General features: G+C 34.4%; 1 protein-coding gene across 1 annotated transcript in view; it reads left to right on the top strand.

Moving 5' to 3' along the window:
* The window catches only part of Atg2 (Autophagy-related 2), a 64,521-nt gene extending 44,126 nt beyond the window's left edge, over positions 1-20,395 (top strand). The window contains exons 29-38 of the mRNA XM_071598159.1: positions 717-819; positions 6,160-6,324; positions 9,424-9,591; positions 9,705-9,867; positions 11,378-11,753; positions 12,818-12,970; positions 14,825-14,946; positions 16,139-16,293; positions 18,270-18,416; positions 19,824-20,395. Coding sequence (XP_071454260.1) covers positions 717-819; positions 6,160-6,324; positions 9,424-9,591; positions 9,705-9,867; positions 11,378-11,753; positions 12,818-12,970; positions 14,825-14,946; positions 16,139-16,293; positions 18,270-18,416; positions 19,824-20,060 — 1,789 coding nt within the window. The 3' untranslated portion in view covers positions 20,061-20,395. The remainder of the gene's footprint in view (positions 1-716; positions 820-6,159; positions 6,325-9,423; positions 9,592-9,704; positions 9,868-11,377; positions 11,754-12,817; positions 12,971-14,824; positions 14,947-16,138; positions 16,294-18,269; positions 18,417-19,823) is intronic.
* Positions 20,396-21,497: the final 1,102 nt, after the last annotated feature.

Here is a 21,497-nt window from a genome sequence, read left to right as displayed (position 1 = left end):
TGCGACTGATATGGGTAAAAAAATACTTAATAGCAAGTATTTTTCCAGTAAACTGGCGTGTGTTTTTGAGATTAAAGTTATATCCTTGGCCTATAAGATGTAGGTTGATTTTAAAGCACATTTTGGAGCAAAAAAAGTGCATCTAAAATGCCAGGAAATATGGTACTATCATTCATTTCATTTTATAATCATAAATTGCCAATGTTAAATTCACATCATTCACACAAAACCAATGAGAACATAAAAGTTCATAAACAAATTGCTATTATAAAAAGTGCAGCATCTTACTTCAATTTGAGATAGCACTCTATTTTATGTTTAACAGGTTCATCTTGAACATGAGCAAAAATTTAAACAATTTGGTCAAGACCATGGATCAGCTTGAAGATTATCTATTTTTGCATGTAACATGGTAAATCTTGCGCAGGCATAGCATATCTAATCAATGGGCCAACACTTAATGCTTTTGAAATCATAAAAAATCAAGTGTTATCAAGGCATTAAATCCCATTCCTAGTTCATACCTTAGTTTAATTCATTGGGATTTTTTAATTTTGTAAGCAAATTATGAAAATTATAAATGTAAATAGATGGTAATTTAACTCAAAGTTATTATGTGATGTATATAAAAAATGCAAAGAGGTGATGATTTGGTCTAAAGTGTGCCAGTTGATGTCACGTAGTAATTGCCATTAACTAAATGTTACATGTTTCAGGACCACTGCTGGTAACAAAGTGCGTTACTGTCGAAATATCGGCACTGCCAGTTATGGTATAGGCGGTGGAGGTGTGCATTATTACAAATCTGGTGCTCAAGAGGTTAGTCAAAGTTATGACCAACGTATTTAAGATGGTGAGATAAAGTTGTAAAAATGAGTTTCAGAAATTTTCCGTTTTTGGCTTTAGAATAGTTATAAAACAAAGACTCCTAATTTTTTTAATTTGTAGAGTTCAAGTTTCTTAAATATATTTTTCAAATAACACAAATAAGTGTGGTGTAAAGAATAATGTAGTTGCTGCTTAATTCATTGGATGATGCTTTTCATGTGTGTATCCACATTTTAGATGAGTAATGCTTTTCATGTGGGTATACACATTTTAGATTAGTACTTCTTAATAGTAGTATTTAGGGGAAGCAACCGACTGCTGAGGTCATTTGCGTTAGTACTTCTTGTTTTTTTAATATCTTCCATGTTGTCATAGTTTTTATTTAATATTTTAATTGATTAGACCCATCATGAAAGAGTGTTTGGATAGTGTCCATGAAGTGGCCATAGTAAAAAATTCCCTCAACTGAGAAATTAGAACACGCTGGAATAGAAATTTTCAGTCTGTCTTTCTTATATTTGAAATTTTTCAAGCTTTAAAAATTCAAGCTTCAAGCTTTTTGTACTTGTTCATGTGTGATGCAATGAATGAAAATGACATGGGAGATGGTGGCATTATCTCAGATAGGTTTTTCCATGATTATGTGCCATTTACTTATTTGTAAGTGACTTGGAAAGTCAACTTTTACTTCCTATTAACTTGTTCTCTTTTTTTATTTCTGATTTTATCATGTCTATCAATATCCCTTGTGTAAATTATATATGTGAGACACTGATCTCATGAAACAAATTAACTTGTTTATTCTTATTGAAATCTCATCTCGTTTTTTTTTTTTGCTGTGGTATGTGACAAGTATGAGCTGTTCAGTGAAGAGTTGGTCATAAATATTTTATTCATATAAATTTTGTGCAAATATTTAATTTTAACTGAAATTGTTCAATCAGTGTCTCTTGTACATGTGGCACCAGTTTTATTGATTTCTGCTCAGTTTGCGTATGGCAATGATTCAGGACACTTGTAATGAGCAATATTTTGCATTGAAATTTTGCTGTTGCCTGAAAAAATCATTAGCTAAGGCCTATGTAATGCTGGAGGAGGCTTATGGTGAGTCTGTCCTTCCCTGAAGCATAGCTAGGTAATGGTTTTAAACGGAAAGACAACCATTGTTAAAAAAAGATGGACTCCTCCTTAAAAGAGCTCCTGTTACCACTTTCACAGAGATAAACATTATCAATGCCACTGCCATTGTGAGTGGAGAATGTCAAAGAACATTATTATTAATTCTAAAAATTGCAATCAGTGCTACCAACATTTTGGTATAAAAAAATGTTGGTAAAAATTGCACACATGTGGGTGTGCTTGATGGATTCCAAGATGGCTCATATCCGAGGATGTTACTTGCAGATTTGTTTATAGTTGATATTACAGGAAGAAGAGCAGTTGAGGTATTTAAGACTATCACTTCAGACGAAAATTGACTGAATCATTTTAATACTGAAAGCAAATAGCAAATATCTGTGTGGTAATCTCCACCATGATGAAATGATGTGGGAAAGTTATGATGATGTCATATTTTGATATTTCGGGAATGGCACATCAGCATGCATACCTGCACACACAACGGTAACTGTGGCATACTCTATGGATATACTGAAAATTCTAAGTCACATCAATTGCAAAAGACAACATTTCAAAGCAACAGACTAGATGCTGCACTATGATAATGTACAGATGCTCGTCGCAAATGCTGTTGCTGAATATCTCATGGAAACCAATGTGAAGTGTGTTCCTCATCCCCCATAAAGTCCAGGCCTAGCTCCATATTACTTTTTTTCTGTTCTCCAATGTGAAAACACCTTTATGGAATGCATTTTTCCTCATCAGAAGCAGTTATGAAGGCTGCTGGGGCAATTTTCTAGGGCTTAACATAACATGGCTATCAGCATGCCTTCAAAGACTGGAAATAAAGTTGGGATAGGTGCATTGCATCTAATGGGAGCTACTTGGAGAAGGATGAAATCATCAATGTATAGAGGATAAGGATAAAGGAATGCTGTTAAAAAATATCATTTTTTATTGAACAGCTCTTTTAAAAATACCATATTTTCCCATCAATAACATGTGCGTTATCTACACAAAAATGTTCAGATGATCGAAAAAAATGACTATGTGCGAAATGTAATGAAAATTGAAAAAATCCAAACATTTTTATACCTATGATCACAATAATTTATAGGAGAGTTTCACAAAAGTAAATTAGTCTGGAAGCATGCATTTCTAATTGCATTCTATTTTATACAGATCTGCTACTGTTACAGTTATTTCATCTCTTAAATCCATTGGAAAAAGAAGAAAAATATTCTTATACGTAGTACTTCTTTACTCTAATGCATGGTACTTCATATATACATAGAGTATGCCATCCCACCGAGAGGGCCCAGATTCAAATCCTGGAGACAACAAATATTTTTCAGTGGTATCCCAATTCATACTTTGAGGTGCTTTGTGTAGAACACTGTGAGTGAGTACGACATCCGTTGGATGGGACGTTAAACTGTGGACCCCTTGGTGCCTTTCAACAAGAGTGGGCTAATGCCGATGCCGGGTTTCTGTCCACCCTTCCTTTCCTATCCATCCCTAATGATGGAATTGACCTTAGCTGTTGGTTGCCTCCCATAAAAAACTAATAGGAATATAGTATATTATGAAGAGTGTTCAAATTCCCTAAAATAGTTAGTGAAAAAATTAAGAAGAAGCTAATTTCTGTCATTTTCTGAATATAATGGTGGTGGTTGTAGTTATTTTATTTTATAAGCTTGATGGTATAAACTGGGAAATTATTATTATATTTATAATACATGGTAATCATTTTGCACAATTTTTATATTTAGCAATGTCATACTGATGATTTTCAGTGCTTAATCTCAGTGACCAATAGTTTGATACCGGTAATATGGGTAATTATTCAATCATACATACATTACAAATTGGAATAGGCTGAGAATGTTTTATATTAATTCAAAAGTTTTAACATTGGAACTCTCTATTTGTAAATATGGCTGAGAAAAACCTTACTTACCATGTGTGGTGAATAATGTTGTATCATATTTGAAATCATATTTTCAGTTCAAAATTACTGACTCAGTATCACTTGGCCTAATTTAATGCTAAGAAAATGTTTATGGAACACTATTAATATATGAACAGACTGTAAAACTAACAAACTCACTTGAGATATGTATAAACAGGCTCGTAACATTTTAATAGTTCAGATCTCATTCATTGCCTAATATTTTTGTAAATACTATCATCTACTAGTGCCAAACTTGACTGTACTTCTTTGACACTCCACCCGAACGGCAGTATTGAAAGAATGGTGACACAAAAATTGAAGTAAAATGATGAGTTTATATTTTTACAAACCTCTATATTATATGTAAACTGTAAAACTGAAGTTGAGTGACAGAATTTTTTTTTTCTGAAGGTCACAATAATCCTTCATGTCCATGACCTTTTGGGACACTTTATCAAGTTAGTATTTTGTCAAAAAGGAGGCTTAGTGCTGTCCTGTTTCTCTTGTATCATATCCTTTCTATAAATCATACATACTCTGTTTCTTTAAATACTCTTTATCGTTCAGCATCCAAATATTGGCTACAAGTCTTCATCATCAAACTATAGTATTTGCCTTGTCGCTGGTTTTCCTACCAATTTTCTCTCTCCCTTGCGAATAAACTATACGCTTTGGTTTCCTCTTTTCAGTTATATCTAAGAGGGTTCTGCTTTCCCTTACTTTCTTCGCTATGTGTTGATTAGATTTTCTTTGGATCCAATTGATTTTCGTGATTTTTCTCCAAATCTACATTTCAGCTTTTATCTTTTCCTTCCTTCCCCAGCATCAATGTATCATAATGATAAGTTTTAACACTCCAAATAAATGCTTTTACCAACTTATTCCAGTCATTGAAAGGTGGTTATTTTTTTGTAAGTTCCTGTTTTTTTGAAAGACTTATTTTCTGGACGATTATTCTTTCAATGTCAATCAGGCTTTTGTTTTCGTTTATTATTTGACGTACAAATACCAAAACTTCTTCATTTGTCCTGTGTGTGTGCATTCAATGTTAATGTATCTGCTAATATCACTGCTTCTTTTGTCTATCACCATTGTTTTAGTTTTCTTTGTTTTAATTCAAAGTCAGACAATGTACTGTTTCTCTCTCAATGTTTGCTAAAAGTATGATGTAATTAATGAGTACCCTGGACATAATTTTTTTGTTAAAACATCTGGCACAACGGGGCAGGATGTTTTGGCTATTCATTCATAATTCTTTGCCAGTAGATTTCTTTTATATTCCTTATGAGTTATCCTATTTGCCTTAGTTTGATGATCGTAAACATTCTATTCACTTTTTCAGATGGATTTAGTTTACTGACAAACCATAATTACTCTGTTGATACTTAAATTAATTAAATATTAAAAGTTTTTGAAGTTTATTTTCACTCTTCAATAATTCTGACTGATTAATAGTTAGTAATGGTTACCGAGCTAGTTTAATTTTCTTTGCAATAATCTTACATAGTCCCTGTGATATAAGGCAAACAAATTCTTTGTTAAAAGCTGCATTGATGTATTTTGTGTGTTCTCTGTGGGTTCGTTTCCAATCTGCTGATGTTTTAACCCTAGGAAAATAAATCTCTGGATTTAGTGGTAAATTCAATAGAAAAATAAGTCTTTCCTTCTTACCTTGATATTTATTTATTTTAGGACACAATTATTATAATATTCAAGAAGTTCTCTCAGGTTTCCCACCGGGTCAGGTTGCAGTACACCGACGTTTCGAAGGCTGACTCTGCCATCGTCTTCAGGGTGAAGTATTGAGCATGAAAAAGGCCTGGTATTTATACACTCCGGCGGGGCTCAGGTGTGCCCTGATTGGCCGGAAGCATTAGTGTGCTCCGCTATGGCCAATCGGGTGCGTTCCCTTGCATTCTTAATTTTCTTTAGCACTGGCTTCCATGTTTTACTGATTTGGAAGCCGTTGTCTCTGTTGAAAAGTTTGGTGTCTAGTCTGATTTCAACGGCTTCTCTCGAGCCCCGGCGGAGTGTATAAATACCAGGCCTTTTTCATGCTCAATACTTCACCCTGAAGACGATGGCAGAGTCAGCCTTCGAAACGTCGGTGTACTGCAACCTGACCCGGTGGGAAACCCGAGAGAACTTCTTGAATACCATACGCCGGGAAAACCTGAGATCCTTAATTATTATAATAGTTTCTTAAAGTGATTTTCTTTTTCCTGAAATGTAGCTTATTAGATTAATAATAATTTCAGAAGATGAACACGGATGGTGGTGTATCTAAGCCAGGGCCCCATGTTGTTTTGCCTACATCGTGTTCATCACCATCCAAATACAAGCAGCAGCAGGCCCCGTCATGGCAGGCCAAGGGTGGACTTGGGAGGCGCCATGACATATTGATGGAACTCCAGCTGAATAAAGTAAACCAGTATTCATAGCTGCTTAACCAATTTTCAAAAAATCTGTGTTGATTTTTGAATGCATGGTTTTTATTTTGTCTTCAAAATATTTTCGTTATATTAAAAAAATAGCCCTAAATTACCTAGGGAGGAGGAAAATATTTCAGAATTCTTAGAATTTCATAAAAAATTAAATTCACCGTCAAAATTTCCAATTTCTGATGGCAGATAATTATCATAGAATCAGTGTTAAAAATGATTCTATCAGATCATTTAATTTTGTCAATGGTTATCGTGTATGAAAAATAAGTGCCACTCTGTAGCTAAGCTTGGAGTAATATGGAAAGCATTCTCAAGGAAAGAATTTTTTAATATCATTTAAATTTCATTTAATGCTGTTAATAGAGTTATACATATATGTATGTGTATGTATATATATATATAAATATATATAAATATAAATATAAATATATATATATATATATATATATATATATATATATATATATATATATATATATATATATTTATTTATTTATTTATTTATATATATATTTATATATATATTTATATATATATTTATATATATATGTGTGTGTGTATATATATATATATATATATATGTGATTTCACGACATAACACGGAAGTGCCGAATAATAAATAAATAAATAGAGAAGTCTATCTTCCGATGAAGATGGAGCAGAAATCCGTCGAAATGATCAAGAAATAACGTATATATAATAAATAATATATATATAATAAATTGGACAGCAACAAACAATATAGAAACACATAAAAAGATCACTCACTCACACATTATTTATATTTATATATATATATATATATATATATATATATACACATACACGAGGGTCATCCGGAAAGTAGTACCCGTTCGTGCCGCATGAAGTGCTGACGACGCGAGTAGCCGCTGGACGAGGTCAGATAGCTTCAGTGGCTTGTCTGCCTTCTCTGAGCCAAGTTGCGTGACGCTAGCATTGCCTGTGTTGTTTCTGTGATTGTTTACAATGTTTAAAAAAATTGAGAACGCCGCCAGTTGTGAAGTGAGGGCAGTGATTAAATTCCTCAATGCAAGAAACGTTCGCCCATGTGATATTCATCGCCAATTAAAGGAGGTGTATGGAGACAATGTAATGGACGAGTCGTCTGTTCGGCGGTGGTGTCGCAACTTCAACATGGGGAGGGGGAACACACACGACGATGAGCGTTCGGGGAGACCGTCTGTCATTACAGACCAACTGGTGAGCTCAGTTGACGAATTCGTGAGGAACGATCGGCGCGTCACAATTGATGACATCTGTGAGCATTTTCCCAATGTTTCTCGAACAATTGTTCATGAAATTGTTAAACACCATCTGCATTATGCAAAAATTTGTGCAAGATGGGTCCCTCGCGTATCTCAATGAGCTGGCGGCGAAGGACTATGCAGCAGGAATACAGAAACTTGTCACACGTTATGACAAATGCCTTAATTTGCTTGTAGATTATGTTGAGAAGTAGTTTAAAGTATCCTCTTTCAAATAAAATTTTTTATGTTTGTTAATATTTACTTTTGTGTCTTTATTTCACGAACGGGTACTACTTTCCGGATGTCCCTCGTATATATGATGTTGTATGAATTCTAACCCACTGTCTTTTCCTTTTGTGTGTGGTGTATTTCTCCTTTGGTGGGTGAAACAGCCCCCTGACGCCATCTCTTGGCTAAAGAATCGGGGGCGCTTGGCGACATATTAGACCCACGGATCTCAGGGTAAATTACGTTTCCTCGATAGCTCAAGTGGTTAAGAGCATCCGCCCGGCAAGTGGAAAGATCCGAGGTTCGAGTCCCGGTCAAGGAAATATTTTTACTCTTGTGATCCGTTCGATTCCGCCTTCCCCACCTCTATTGTGTTCGTCCTTTATGTGTGTTCCTATCCCTTTTCCTTATATCTGTTTCTGTATATATGAGTATTTATTTGCCGTTTGGCGGGATTTCGTGTTTGAATGTGTGTGTATATATATATATATATATATATATATATATATATATATATATATATATAACTCTATGTATAACTCTATATATAGTGGGTCACGGTAGTCCATTGGGTAGAGCATTGGACTGCTGACCGGAGGGGCCCGGGTTCAATTCCCAGGCAAGGCACTCTGGGCACCTGCAGCTCCACCCAAGCTATGTGATTATTTGGGTCCCAGACTTCCCAGAAAGGAACTGGCCCCCCTACCCTGCTGATGTGTGAATTTCACACGCCGTCGGGCTTAGTACCGGGTGAACTCTACCATCACCTACCAAACCGACCTTCAGGTTGATTACTGTGTTTATGATATATATATATATATATATATATATATATATATATATATATATATATATATATATGTATATATATATATATATATATATATATATATATATATATATATATATATATATATATATATACATATTAATGATCATTGAGGTTTGAAGTTCATCTTAAAAGATTGTTAAGGGTTTTATTTGCTGGAAGTTAAGAGTTAGGAGTCAGTATAAAAGTACAATATTGAATATTTCAATGAAGTTTATGCAGCAGAAAATTATTGAAATCTAAAGAATTCATAGAAGATAATTTTATGCTGATTTAAGACTTCATCAAAGATCACTGAAATATTTTTAATGACCTTTTCATATATTTTAGTACTTTTGCTATTTTTTCATTATTAGATACAAATATTTTTATTGTCTTTGTTGTATCATACTATTGTGAATGCATTTATAAGTAATAATGTTAATTATTTTTCAAAATTAAACTGTTAAATATTATGTATAAATATTTATAAAGGCTGACTTATGGTTGTTATGAATGTATTAAGTCTTTAACATGTAGTTCAGGAACTATTTTAATGATTGTTCACCTAATAATGATGATCAAGGTATCAATTAAAATTGATTGCCAAAGGCCTACCATAATTTAACAGTGATAATCATGATAATTACAGTGATGGATAATGGCTATGATTATTACTTTTTCATTTGCATTGAAAAGTGCTCGTTAATTGTTTTTGTGTTTATTATTGAGTGATGTCATTGAACTTAAATTAATTTTTTCTTTCTTGGTAAGGTTCGTTTTCAACATGAAGTGTACCCAGATGACACTAAGGAAGCATCAAGACAAGTAGTGCTAGTCCATGATGTTGAAATTAGGGATCGCCTGGCATCATCCCAAATCAATAAATTTCTTTACCAATATTCTAGTGAAACCAAGCCTAGGCAATCCCATGCAAATATGGTAAGTAAAAGTGCATATATGACAAGCTGCAATGCACAGATATTGCAAATTGCTCCATAGAGTTTTTTTATTAATAAAATTAATTACTTTATATTGCTTTCTGTTCATCACAGGTTGTAATAAAAGCAGTCCACATACGGCCAGATCCAAATCTTGGTGTTCAGGAATGTTGCTTGAAGATTTCAATCCTCCCTCTTCGTTTGAACATTGACCAAGATTCATTGCTTTTCTTGCACAATTTCTTTTGCCAACTATCTGGTGGGACCCTTAAAGAAGGTGAGGCTCAAGAATAGTTTTAATGTTGTTTGTGTGCGTAGATAAAAATTTGGGATTGGGTGGCAATAGTATTTTGGTCTCTTTTTTTGGCTAATTGTTCTTGCAAAACCAGGCCAATGTTGGAGCAGTATTAAAGGAAAAACATGTTATGCTCTGAAATGTGAGAATTTCAGAGGGTTCAAATAATTTTCTTTGACTGGGATTCGAACCCTGAGCAGGAGTTGAAACTCGGTCATGGTGAATGATTTTTTGTCGATAAAATTGTCACATTTTGTTGCACATGTGCCGTTGACTCTGTTATAGTAATTTACATGGTATTTCCCACAGTTCTTTGAAATAATTTTGTGTTTGCATCTGAAGAATTTTTTCTTGAAGAAGTTAATGAATTTTGATCAAAATTTAAAAAATATTTAAGGTTAGAGATGCATTATTTTATAATAATTACATACGTCTGGTAGTTTCCAGGGTTGGCTAAATGTGGTGCATTTTAAGGCTCAATATTACAGTATATTAGACTGTGGAATAAGGATTTAAAAATATTTTTCTCATGAAGACACTCCCTGTAATATGAGAGGAACATTGAGCTTAAAAATACTCCATATGCAGCCAACCAACTCCTCTGTGAAGGTGGGCGGTGGTCCTCTACATAAGTACAGCCCTTTATAAGCATCTTGTCAGGAAATCTTTTAGCATTATCTTCATTTTTTTCCTTTATGGTAGTATACTTAATTCATAAAACAGTATATTTAGTGATATTTTATCCATGGATTTGGTGTTTTTCTATGTAAAGTCATCTCTGGATATTCTGTTTACCTCTGGTATCATTTGTATAGATGTCCCTGTCAAGACTCATTTTATTGTGAACTTTATGCATCAAATTATCCAAATATTGACCAGGAATTATCAGAATCCTTTGTTGTTTTAATTTTTTCTGGCAATATTCCTGGGGTTGAATTTAAAGAATATTCTTTAAGCTCATTATATCAGTATTTGATTAATAATAGTAAGAATAATTTATTTCCCCAATTGACAGATACATAATATGGTACAGAGTATGATTGGCAATGGGATGTTGAAGATTGTGATTGAGGGGAGAATGTTAGGCAAATGAGGAAGGGGTCGGAATGGAATGGGGATGTTGGACGTAATGAAAGGTGGAAGGAAGTATTCAGAATTAAAGAGGGGCTTATTGTAGTGTGAGTGTCGAGTTATTTTTTGTTAGAAGAGGCAAGGGAATAGTCGCTGTACTGTTTGGTAGCTTGCGTCCATCCAAAACCTACCTTTGTCAGTAGATTAATAATAATATCAGGATGAGCATCAACTGATGTTGAATTTCCAGTGACAGTAATTTGAATGATTTTTCATAGTGCTCCCCGGTTTTTTGATGCTATGTATAATATAGCAAATTTAAAAAGAAATCTAAGTTCCATGCATTCTAAATCACCACGACCAAATTGGTTCCCTATTTCCATCCCTTAAATTTTTATTTTCTTGCCCCCCATGTGTATAGAGGAGCTTGACCGGGCCAGCCCAGGACTGCAAGCACCATCAACCCCACGCCACACACCCACGCACCAGGTTCCAGTGATGGTCGTGAACATGGAAGGTGCAGTGCCTGGTGGTGGAGTGTGCATGACTCAGGATCAATCGCAGACATCGACCCCAGAGAGGAGTGGCCAAAGTGAGGGTCTGCCAAGCCAGCAGCATCGACCTTTAATCTTACTTGAAGAGGAGAGTGCTGACACTACCACCTTGGAGTGGGATTCTCCCAAGAAATCACCCTCGGTAGTCAGATCAAAGACCAAGGAAGGCTCAATTGATCTTGTGTCACCAATACAGGATGACAATGATGTAGGAGGCTCTGTTTCACCTCCAATATTTTTTAGGTATGTCATTTCCTCTTGCTCCTTTGCTTTTTTTTCAAGGTATTGAGATGCTGAAATCATATTCTTATGTTACGTCTTTTTGAATTAATAAACAAAAACAGTGGTAAACTGAACTACAGTGTTAATTATTCTGACAAAGCCATTTTCATCAATTGTTTTATGTTTGATAATTCATCACTGCATTATTCTAATTCCTTGAGAGTTTTTCTGTGCACAGTATTGCTGATTATAACTTATAACTGCCTTAAACGGAACTTGTCCATCACTCCAGTCAGTCATTCAGATATTTTTATCATATCAAGATTTCTTTGTGTAAAGATTAAGATATTAATTATTATGAGATGTAATTAAGTCCTATGAAAAGGGTTTTGCCTGTAATTTAAGTAAAAATCAGTTGATAGTGTTTATCTACAGGTAATATGACAAGATTTATGAATTTTTTCAGTTGTTACATTCAAAATTATCTCAGTAATGACATTTTATAATTATTTTCTATATATTTACTGTGTATGGCAAATGTGGGAATGTTATTTATCAATGCAAAATCTTTGTGTTGAGAAGGCCGTTGTCCTTTTCACCCAGTCCAGGTGCTAAAATGATTTGAATGGTGAATCATATTGAAATTTTGTTTGATGGTACATTAACTGAGGTGAAATTCAAAGTTTAGGTATCTCAAATTTTCACATTTTTTTATTTTGCACATATTTGCTGGATAACAATGTTAGCTCTTATGGTGTAATGTTTGAATTGTTAGTACTCTATTCCTTTTTATCAATTATAATTATAAAATTAAAAACCTCTAGATGTCCTATTTTAGTGTGGAATATTCCACAGTTCTTTTGATTTTGCACACACTTTTGCTTTGATAAAGTGTTATTATGAATATACATTCTTAAACATTTTCAATTGGTAAATATTACAGCTGTTATGATGTTCTTTGATAATTGTCAAATCTCATTCTTTGAAATGAAAATGTGGAAAGACTTCTAGAAGAATATGAATTTCTCCAAAATAATAAACATTGGGAGTGTTTTGTAAAATAATAAATTTTAATGATATTCCAGGAATTTAATATTTTCACCTGATGTGCCTATACGCTTGGATTACCATGGAAAAAGGGTTGACATGACCCATGGCCCACTGGCAGGTCTTCTTATGGGCCTGGGTCAGCTGAATTGCTCTGAGATAAGGTTAAAGCGCCTTTCTTATCGTCATGGGTAAGAAATTTTTCTCTGTTTTATAATTTATTTATTTACACAATTACGTTGCAATTAGGCAAATTTCCTGGTGGCAACGGTCAGGTTAGGTCAAAGATAACTACTAACAACGAAAATTACATACGAACACATACAAACAGATAAGAGACAAAATATTTTTACATAATGACACTTCCACATCACATACAAACAAACTTCCACATCACATACAAAATGCCGTCCACATCACATACAAACAATATTTTCAAAACTACAGTGAAGTTTATTACCCAGTGGCTACTTTACATTTCAACTTAAAACTTCTAAAATTGGATGGAAAGGGCTCAAACAAACCTCCAGGCAGCTGGTTCCAATCAATAATGGTTCTATTTAAAAAAGAGTATTTTTTCTTATTGGTTTTTTGAGTCCTTATTTTTATTTTGTGGCTATGGTCGTTTTTTCCCTTAAAGTTATGCTTTTCTATCCCTTGCCATAAATCTTCCCACGCTTCGTCCTTTTTAACTATTCTATGCATCGCGCCTAACCTGCTCCTTTTTCTTCTATTTTTCAAACTCTCCCATTTCAGTGCATCTAACATATCCGTGACACTATCTGTTCTTTTGTACCTTCCGAGTACATATCTTGCTGCCTTTCTTTGAACTTTTTCTATCTTTTTAATATGTCCCACCTCATATGGATCCCATACTATGGAGGAGTATTCTAGGATAGGGATAACCAGTGCCTTATATGCTTTTTCTTTTGTGGCTACGCTACTTCCTTTTAAATTTCTCATCACCCAATGCAATACTTTAAATGCCTTCCGTGTCAAATTATCTACTTGGACTCCCCACCCAAGATCCCTAGTTAAATAAATGCCTAAATATTTGAATTGACTAGTACATGGGATTCTTTCTCCGAAGAGAGTGTAAATTTCTTTTTCTGCATTCTTTTTATTTGAAAATTTAATATGCTTACTTATAATCTTAAAATAAAGTTCAAATGTCATAATATTAAGAATACTGGGATATGCATTTGAACTCTAAAATATTCTTGCCAAAATATGCCCAGCATTTTCTCAGGCTTGTTCTCTGTGTATAACTTTGGTGATTGAAATTTACCCTTTTTACTTTATAAAGGTTAATAAAATACATGTGTAACATTTAGGAATACATCATTTGAATATCAAAAGTTGTGATTTTAAATTTATTACATACTGGAGCAATAATGAAAAACTGAATGAAAATCTTTTAAAAAAATATCCAAAATTGATACTTTCTCATAATGGCTGATTCTGATTGACTGGGCATCCTGTCATTGGTCATTTTTATAAATTATTATGTTAAATCGGTTCAGAGACCTATTTTTCCAGTTTAAGATAAATGATATTTACTGTATGTATTATGTGAAATTGGTATTCAAGGTCTGTCATCTTTTTCAGTGATGACTGAGGGGTCTAGGTAATCGTCAGTTCAAAGATGGAAAATGTGTGAAGGAGACTGGGTATTTTAATTTGGCATAATTCTTAGAAAAATGCAAACAAATCTAGAGCCTTTTCTAATGGAACTAAATGGAATGCATGCATGCCAAATTGACCACGTCTCCATTAGAATTTGAGGCTCTCAGTTGTTAATGGTTCCTTAAAATTTTTCCTCATCTTTGTGATTGTAACTTTTTCAAATGATTTCATGATCTCTTCATTGAAAAATAATGGAATAAACTGAGTTTCCTTGCGGGCAATCTCAGTGAATAAATCCCTGTAAGATATTCCGAATGGAAACCTCTATGGATATGGAGTTCCTTTTAGAATTTATACTCTAAGTTAGATACTTTCCTTGCTCTTGGAATGTATTCTGATTCACCTGATTTTTTTTGCAGCTTGCTGGGCTTTGACAAATTGCTTAGCTATATGTTGACCGAGTGGCTGCAAGACATAAAGAGGAATCAACTGCCAAGTCTTTTGGGAGGTGTTGGACCCATGCATTCTTTGGTTCAGCTATGTGCGTACAGTAATTAATTGGTCAAGTGAATCTAAATTGACTTTAGAAGACAAATGGAAAGGAATATCTCCCTAGTAAAAACATACGATGGGACCTTTCATTACATTTCAGGAAAGCAAATATGAAGTTTGAATAGGGTTTTTTTTTCAAATCACTCGAGTGAGACCTGGAATTAAGATTCAATTATTTAATATGGGCCTTAAAAAATTTGTAGCCTCCTCATTCTGAAATTAATTAAATCATAACTTCTCTCAAGAACTTGACAGAAATTTTTAGTTATATTTACACGGGGTATTTTTGTAAAAGTAATGCGTTAGGAACTAAATATAGCTCTTTAATATCCTAAATCAGACTATTAAATGCTAAATGGGCTCTAAAAACTACTTCTAATAAAACTGTAATAAAAGCAGAATCGCCATATCTGTCTGTTATCAACTATAATTCATGAAAGGATGTCTATGCATACAAAAAATTGCCAATATTAATAAATTGAGATATTTCACTTTTATTCACCAAAATGTTTGGGCAATTTTAAATACATGTACACTCTCACAAGAAAATATTTTCTAATAGCATTGTGATAATAAAATTATTATTCAAGTAAACACATTTAGGTACCATATAGAATTTTTGTTTCATGTTTTGTTAAATTTTGTTGATGTAAATCACCTGTCGTTATGTTGTCACATTTTGTTGTGATGGCAAAACTGAATACCTCTGCCCTTACAGCGGTGGGCATGTTACATATCTGAGTTCGTATTTGCCTGCTGACTGTGACGACATTGTAAAAAAGGATACACCCATCTAGCAAACTCTATAATTTGAAAAAATATGCCAGTTACCTGAAGCTGCTTTGATTGCCTATTTCTTCTGCAAAATTATATCTTTTTAAGTTTTTCACAGAAAAAAAGAAAGCAAAAAAAACAGGTATTTTTAGACACTATACAATGTATATTTTTGGAATTATTTATTCACGAAACATTATATTCTGTTGTATATTGTTATATTATCAGGAAATTTAGGGGCTTTACCTAAATATGCCCAGGAAGTGTGGGTTGCTCCCCATGAACTAATGTTCTGTCACTTTAATGCATCTATTTTTGGGCTACTTATAAAATGTTATATTGTGGCTGTTGAAAATGTTACAATATTAATTAAACCAATACTTTAAACAATAATTTATTTTATACAGTCCAGGGAATCCGTGACCTGTTTTGGATGCCAATAGAACAGTATCAAAAAGATGGGAGAATCGTTCGTGGATTGCAGAGAGGTGCAAACTCATTTACGACTTCAACTGCCATGGCTGCACTCGAACTCACCAGTCGCCTAGTCAATGCCATACAGGTTTGTGTATTCCACATGTGATGTAATGACAAAATTGGCCATGCTACCATATTGTTTTGCTTCAATTGACAGGCAAAGCTTCTGGTGAGAGAAGAACATGAGGTGGTATTTTATGCAGTTTTGACTGGTGTTGCGCGATTGACCATTTTCTTTTTCCAATGCACAGAAGAGTACAAGAGTGATCTTTAAGACCCTTAAGAACCTTTTTTTTATGTCTCTCAGACAATGCTAGCTCATTTGGAGTTCAGGTATCTCTATACCCAGTCCTGCATGAGAGACAGCATTCCATCCCCGTTGATACCAGCTGTTCATTTTGAAAGTTGGTGCCCAGGGCATTTTATCACTCTCTCCTTGGATGGAGTCATTCTTGGCTGTCTAATGATCTCTTAAGGTCATGGGAACTACTTGGCAATGGCAAATCTCAGACTTTAGTTTTGGGTCAACTGGTGTAGCACATAGGTAGAAAATCAACCCATAGGAAGTATGGGTTTTGTGGTTGACAAGGTTTGTATAAAAAATATCATCAACAATTTTTTCCTGATGTGTGCCTGAAGTGCTGAATTCAGACCGATGGTTAAGTGTATGCATGCTGACAGATTGCATTGATAAGATGACAGTTCACACCATTATCACTGCAAATTTGTCGATGCGAAAGATCTGGACTAAACTCATGCCAAAGGTCTTGACGGACAACCAAGAGCAGAGTCAAGTGTCTGCTTACTAAGACATTCTGCAATGCATCACGATGATTTCCCAACCTCCTTACAGTCCCGACTTGGCACCAGCAGACTAGTTCATACTCCCAAAAATGAAATCCTCCCTCAAAGGACACCACCAGGGACTTTAAATGCTGTCAAAGAAACTTGCACGCATACGCTTAAGGACCTTCTAAACTCTGCTTACCAGGTAGCCTTAGAGTCAGGTGAAATCCGCTAACAAAAGTGTGATGATGCCCAAGGGATTTACTTTGAAGAATTTTGAGGCATTGTAGCCATATCTGAAAAAAATCTTTTCCTAAACTTTTCCCAATACTTTTTATACAAACCTGCAGAGTGTTACCATTCTCTTGACATTGCAACAACATCTGTAGTGAGATCAGGGGCGACATGGATCAATACAAGCATAAAAGAAACAATTGAGCTCCGTCATGGCTTTTTTGAGTCTGAGCCCATACCTTTTTTACCTGGCATTTGTTAATGGAGGATGGGTTGATATGCCTTTTTCTCTTCATACTGTACTGTATTCATGAAGAAAATATGAACTGTACAAAAGCAATGCGATGTTGTTGAATTTCTTGAATACGTAATCACCAATATTTTCGTTTCTCCATTGATTTTGTTTTTATTTAGAATATGTGAACAACTCGAAAACTAACAATTTGAGCCAGGTATTATCTAAAATGCTGAATTGGAAGTTATAAGCCCTGCTAAGTTTTTCAATCCTTTTTACATGACTCATATGTGCCAATTGAATGCTTTAATGAGATATTGAATGTCTTGACATCATACTCAATTTATTTTCTATTATTTGATTCACTCATCTTATCAACAGAATGGAGGGAAGTTTCAATGAAATTTCAAGTGCTATACTTTGAACTGATCATCACTAAAGAAGGCCCTTGGTTCATAATCGATTGATCTCAAAACTGTTCCATGTGAACATTTTGCATAGTAACTTTAATCAAGAGAGCCTGTATTATTTTGATCCTACTTATGTATTATTTAAATTATTCTTATTTCTCTGTTGAATATTATTTTGTTTAGTCCATTGATCATAAAATGAAGATTTATTATTTCTACTATCAAATGTCATGGGTGTATTTTGTACGACTTCAACAAAATATGTATTCCGTTGCATATTCGCTGATTGTTCTTATCTTAGTAAACTCTAAAGTCTTCTTATATATTTTTTTATCATTTTTGAAATTGATTTATACCATTGCTTAGTTGTAAAGCTTCTCTTCTTTTGCTTCTCAGAGCACTGCGGAAACAGCTTATGATATGGTTTCACCAGGACCGAGTGTGAGGAGAAGACATCCAGGTAGGAAGGACTGCCGTCGGAGATACCATCAGCCAGCTGACATTCGGGAGGGTATGGCCAATGCATACCTTCTGGTCAAAGAGGCAAGTGACTAGGATGCCATTTTAACTTAATTTTGTCATGCACAACTTCTTCCTCAATACTTAATTCTCAAATGGAGCTCAAAATGTGTTTATGGCGACTGGTACTCTTTCAAATATTTCTTCAGCATAAGTTCTTCGGAAAACAACTATTTAAACATATCTAAATATCCCTCCCATGAGAATTTTAAGTAAAATGTGAATGAATAAACTCTTATGTGAATTTTTTGGGATCCAAACAAATTTTTAAATTGAGTTGTTTAGAACCCATATTGTAAAATTTTAAAAATATAATAACCATTTCATTGTAAGTTGTTTAAGTTGAGAAGCATGTTTTATCTTGATATCAAACATGCTTTTTGATTTATCGGAAGGGTCACAGAAACTTGCATTTTTCTTTGACCCTTAAAGCAAACAGGAGCTGTTCCTTCTCCTCTTAGGCACACCCTTTACTAGAAAGAACAATGGGCCTGATAATAGGTAGTCTCCAAACCAACCCAGATTCAAAGATAAACTTAAGTAATGTAAGGGGATATGGTAGTTAGTCCAGTGGGTACAATGCTGGGCTACTGACCGGAAGCTCAGGTTCTATTAAGTGTTGCCTCTGCGAACCCTCAGCTTCACCCAAGCTCTGTTATTTTTTGGGTGCATGATCTTTCAGGGAAATCATAAGTTGCTCACGTGAAATGTGCAGTGTTGGGCTTAGCATTAACTGGGTTCTATCCTCACCTATCCAACCAACCGTTGGGTTGATTGTTGCGGTTTTCTGAAGTGACTTCATCACATGAAGAAGCGGAGGTGATGGAATATGAAGTTGATTCAGTATCAATTCCCTAGGAATTTTTTGGAAAATATCGATAGAACCTTCTGCACTTACCTTAATTTGACAGCATGCCAGCATAAATACAGTGGGTCTCATGGTTTGACAGGCGTTATACTAGAACCAATTAATTGCAAACAATTGTTACAGCTTGTACCTTTTAAGTAAAATGTGTGTATGAATGAAGATTAAAGGTAATTTCCATGCAAAAAATGATTGCTATAATTTTTTTATTGCACCGTTATGATACAAACAGGCAGTGATATAATATAGGAATTTGGGACCCCGATGACATGTGACTTCAGTATTGTTTGTTTCATAATGGTCCCAAATAATGTGTCCTTATAATGTTAAATTTTGTCAGGGTTGGTAAATTTTATTATATTACTGATGCTGAACATTGTCTAAAATCTATCATTTTATCCTAACAACCCTTGAAATCATAAGTTTATATAATGTTCCAGTTTGCTTTGCCCTATATTTGGGGTAATATGCTGAAGTAATTGTCGTATTGTGGTTAGCTCATGTTTTTCATTTTTAATGTTGCATACTGAGTCACTTATATTTATTTCTATCTTCCTTTGAATCAGGGACTTGGTGATACAGCGCAAACTATTGTGAGAGTAGCTAGTGAAGAGCATGAGAACAAAGGAGTAACTGGTGCTGTTGGTGGAGTTCTGAGGCAAATTCCTCCAACTGTTGTTCGCCCAATTGTTCTAGCCTCACAAGCCACTTCAAATGTACTTGGTGGAATGAGAAGTCAACTAGTTCCAGATGCACGTCGTGAAGCTGTGCAGAAGTGGAGGCCAGATGATGAGAGCTTGTAGCATTTTTCACTCAGAATTTGAGATTTTGAATGTATGGTCTGTGGATGAATGGAAAGATGAGAATGATAGGATGTGAATGTGTGAAAACTGCTTAATAGAGGGTGGGAGATCCATCCTTTGTGTGGTGTAATTTTTTAAATCTGTATTTGACTGCAGAGACAGTTATGTGCTTTCATACAATCTACTTTTATAGTTTTTTTATGTTGTTTTGCCGTGTAAATCGATTGCAGAGAGACAGACTATGGCCAAATTATAAATCACGTATTGATGTAATTGCAATGTTACCCTTTGTCAAATTTTTAATATTGTAATTAAAATGGTTGCTTTTAAAATAACTTGCTTGAATTTAACATTTTATTATGATGTTGCCGGACAAATATTTCCCCAAGAGTACCTAGGTAATTGTTAGAATTCAAGAAGTTTTTCAAATTACGGTATTGAGAAATGGGCAATAATTATTCTGTTGAAAATACTTGACTTGAAAGAAGTCCAGTCCGGTTCATTAAACAAAAATGCTATGAATCATGTACTTAATAGTTGCGTCAATTTGAGGGTGCGTCGACGGTTAGTGTCATTTGGCACCAAAGCTAGTCAACAAATTTGAAAAAGAACATACTTAGATGTACACTTATTAGCTACCACTTAGCAATAAATTGGTCAAATCTGTCAATGTTGACGTAGACCATTGGCTGAAAACAAGGTATTCTGACACTTGTGCGAATTTGAACTATTCTCAAAATTAGACAATTTTGTCAAGATTTGTTCGAACTGGGAATTGACAAGTTTTCCGCGAAATTTCGTTTTGATTCCAGATTATATTCTTATTCTCAAATAAGAGCAGAGACGTATTAAATTACTCTCTTCGGTTTCTTTTTCATTATTATGACAACCACGTTGCCAAGTAAACAAATGCAAACATTGGCACGCAACGCGTTTGTCTACTGTCACCAACATCATCGAAGCTATTTCAAACCTACAAAATATAAGTTGCATTTGAGGAAACAATGTTTATGAACGAAGGACGCCGGAGTACACAAATGAGGGTGACTGAAACAATTTCCGAAAGTGAAATTGGCGTAAATGACGAATTGGAACCTGACGAGGAAACCATTTCAACGTCAGACCGCTTAACCGGCTTAGAAAAGGGGAGGGACGTCAACATTGTTAATGTCACTAACGCAAACTTGAAAGAAGTAGCGTTTGAATTAGGTTTAATTCATTTAACGTGGCCACCTATCATCAAAACTGAAAGGTATGTTGTTACTTAAGTATTATGGGCCATGGATTCCTCTATTGCTGTATTTATCTAATACAATTTCCAGGGATACATTTCCAGAATCATACCGATCCAATAGCAACAAGGAAAAGTTACTCTTATGGTATTCGGAGAATTTTAGAAGGCAATATCATTTCGTTCATGTACAAAGGAAACCTCTA

Source organism: Hetaerina americana, unplaced genomic scaffold (assembly GCF_022747635.1).
Source record: "Hetaerina americana unplaced genomic scaffold, ioHetAmer1.1.p SCAF_9, whole genome shotgun sequence".
NCBI lineage: Eukaryota > Metazoa > Arthropoda > Insecta > Odonata > Calopterygidae > Hetaerina > Hetaerina americana.
This window is presented reverse-complemented; position numbering and strand designations above follow the sequence as displayed.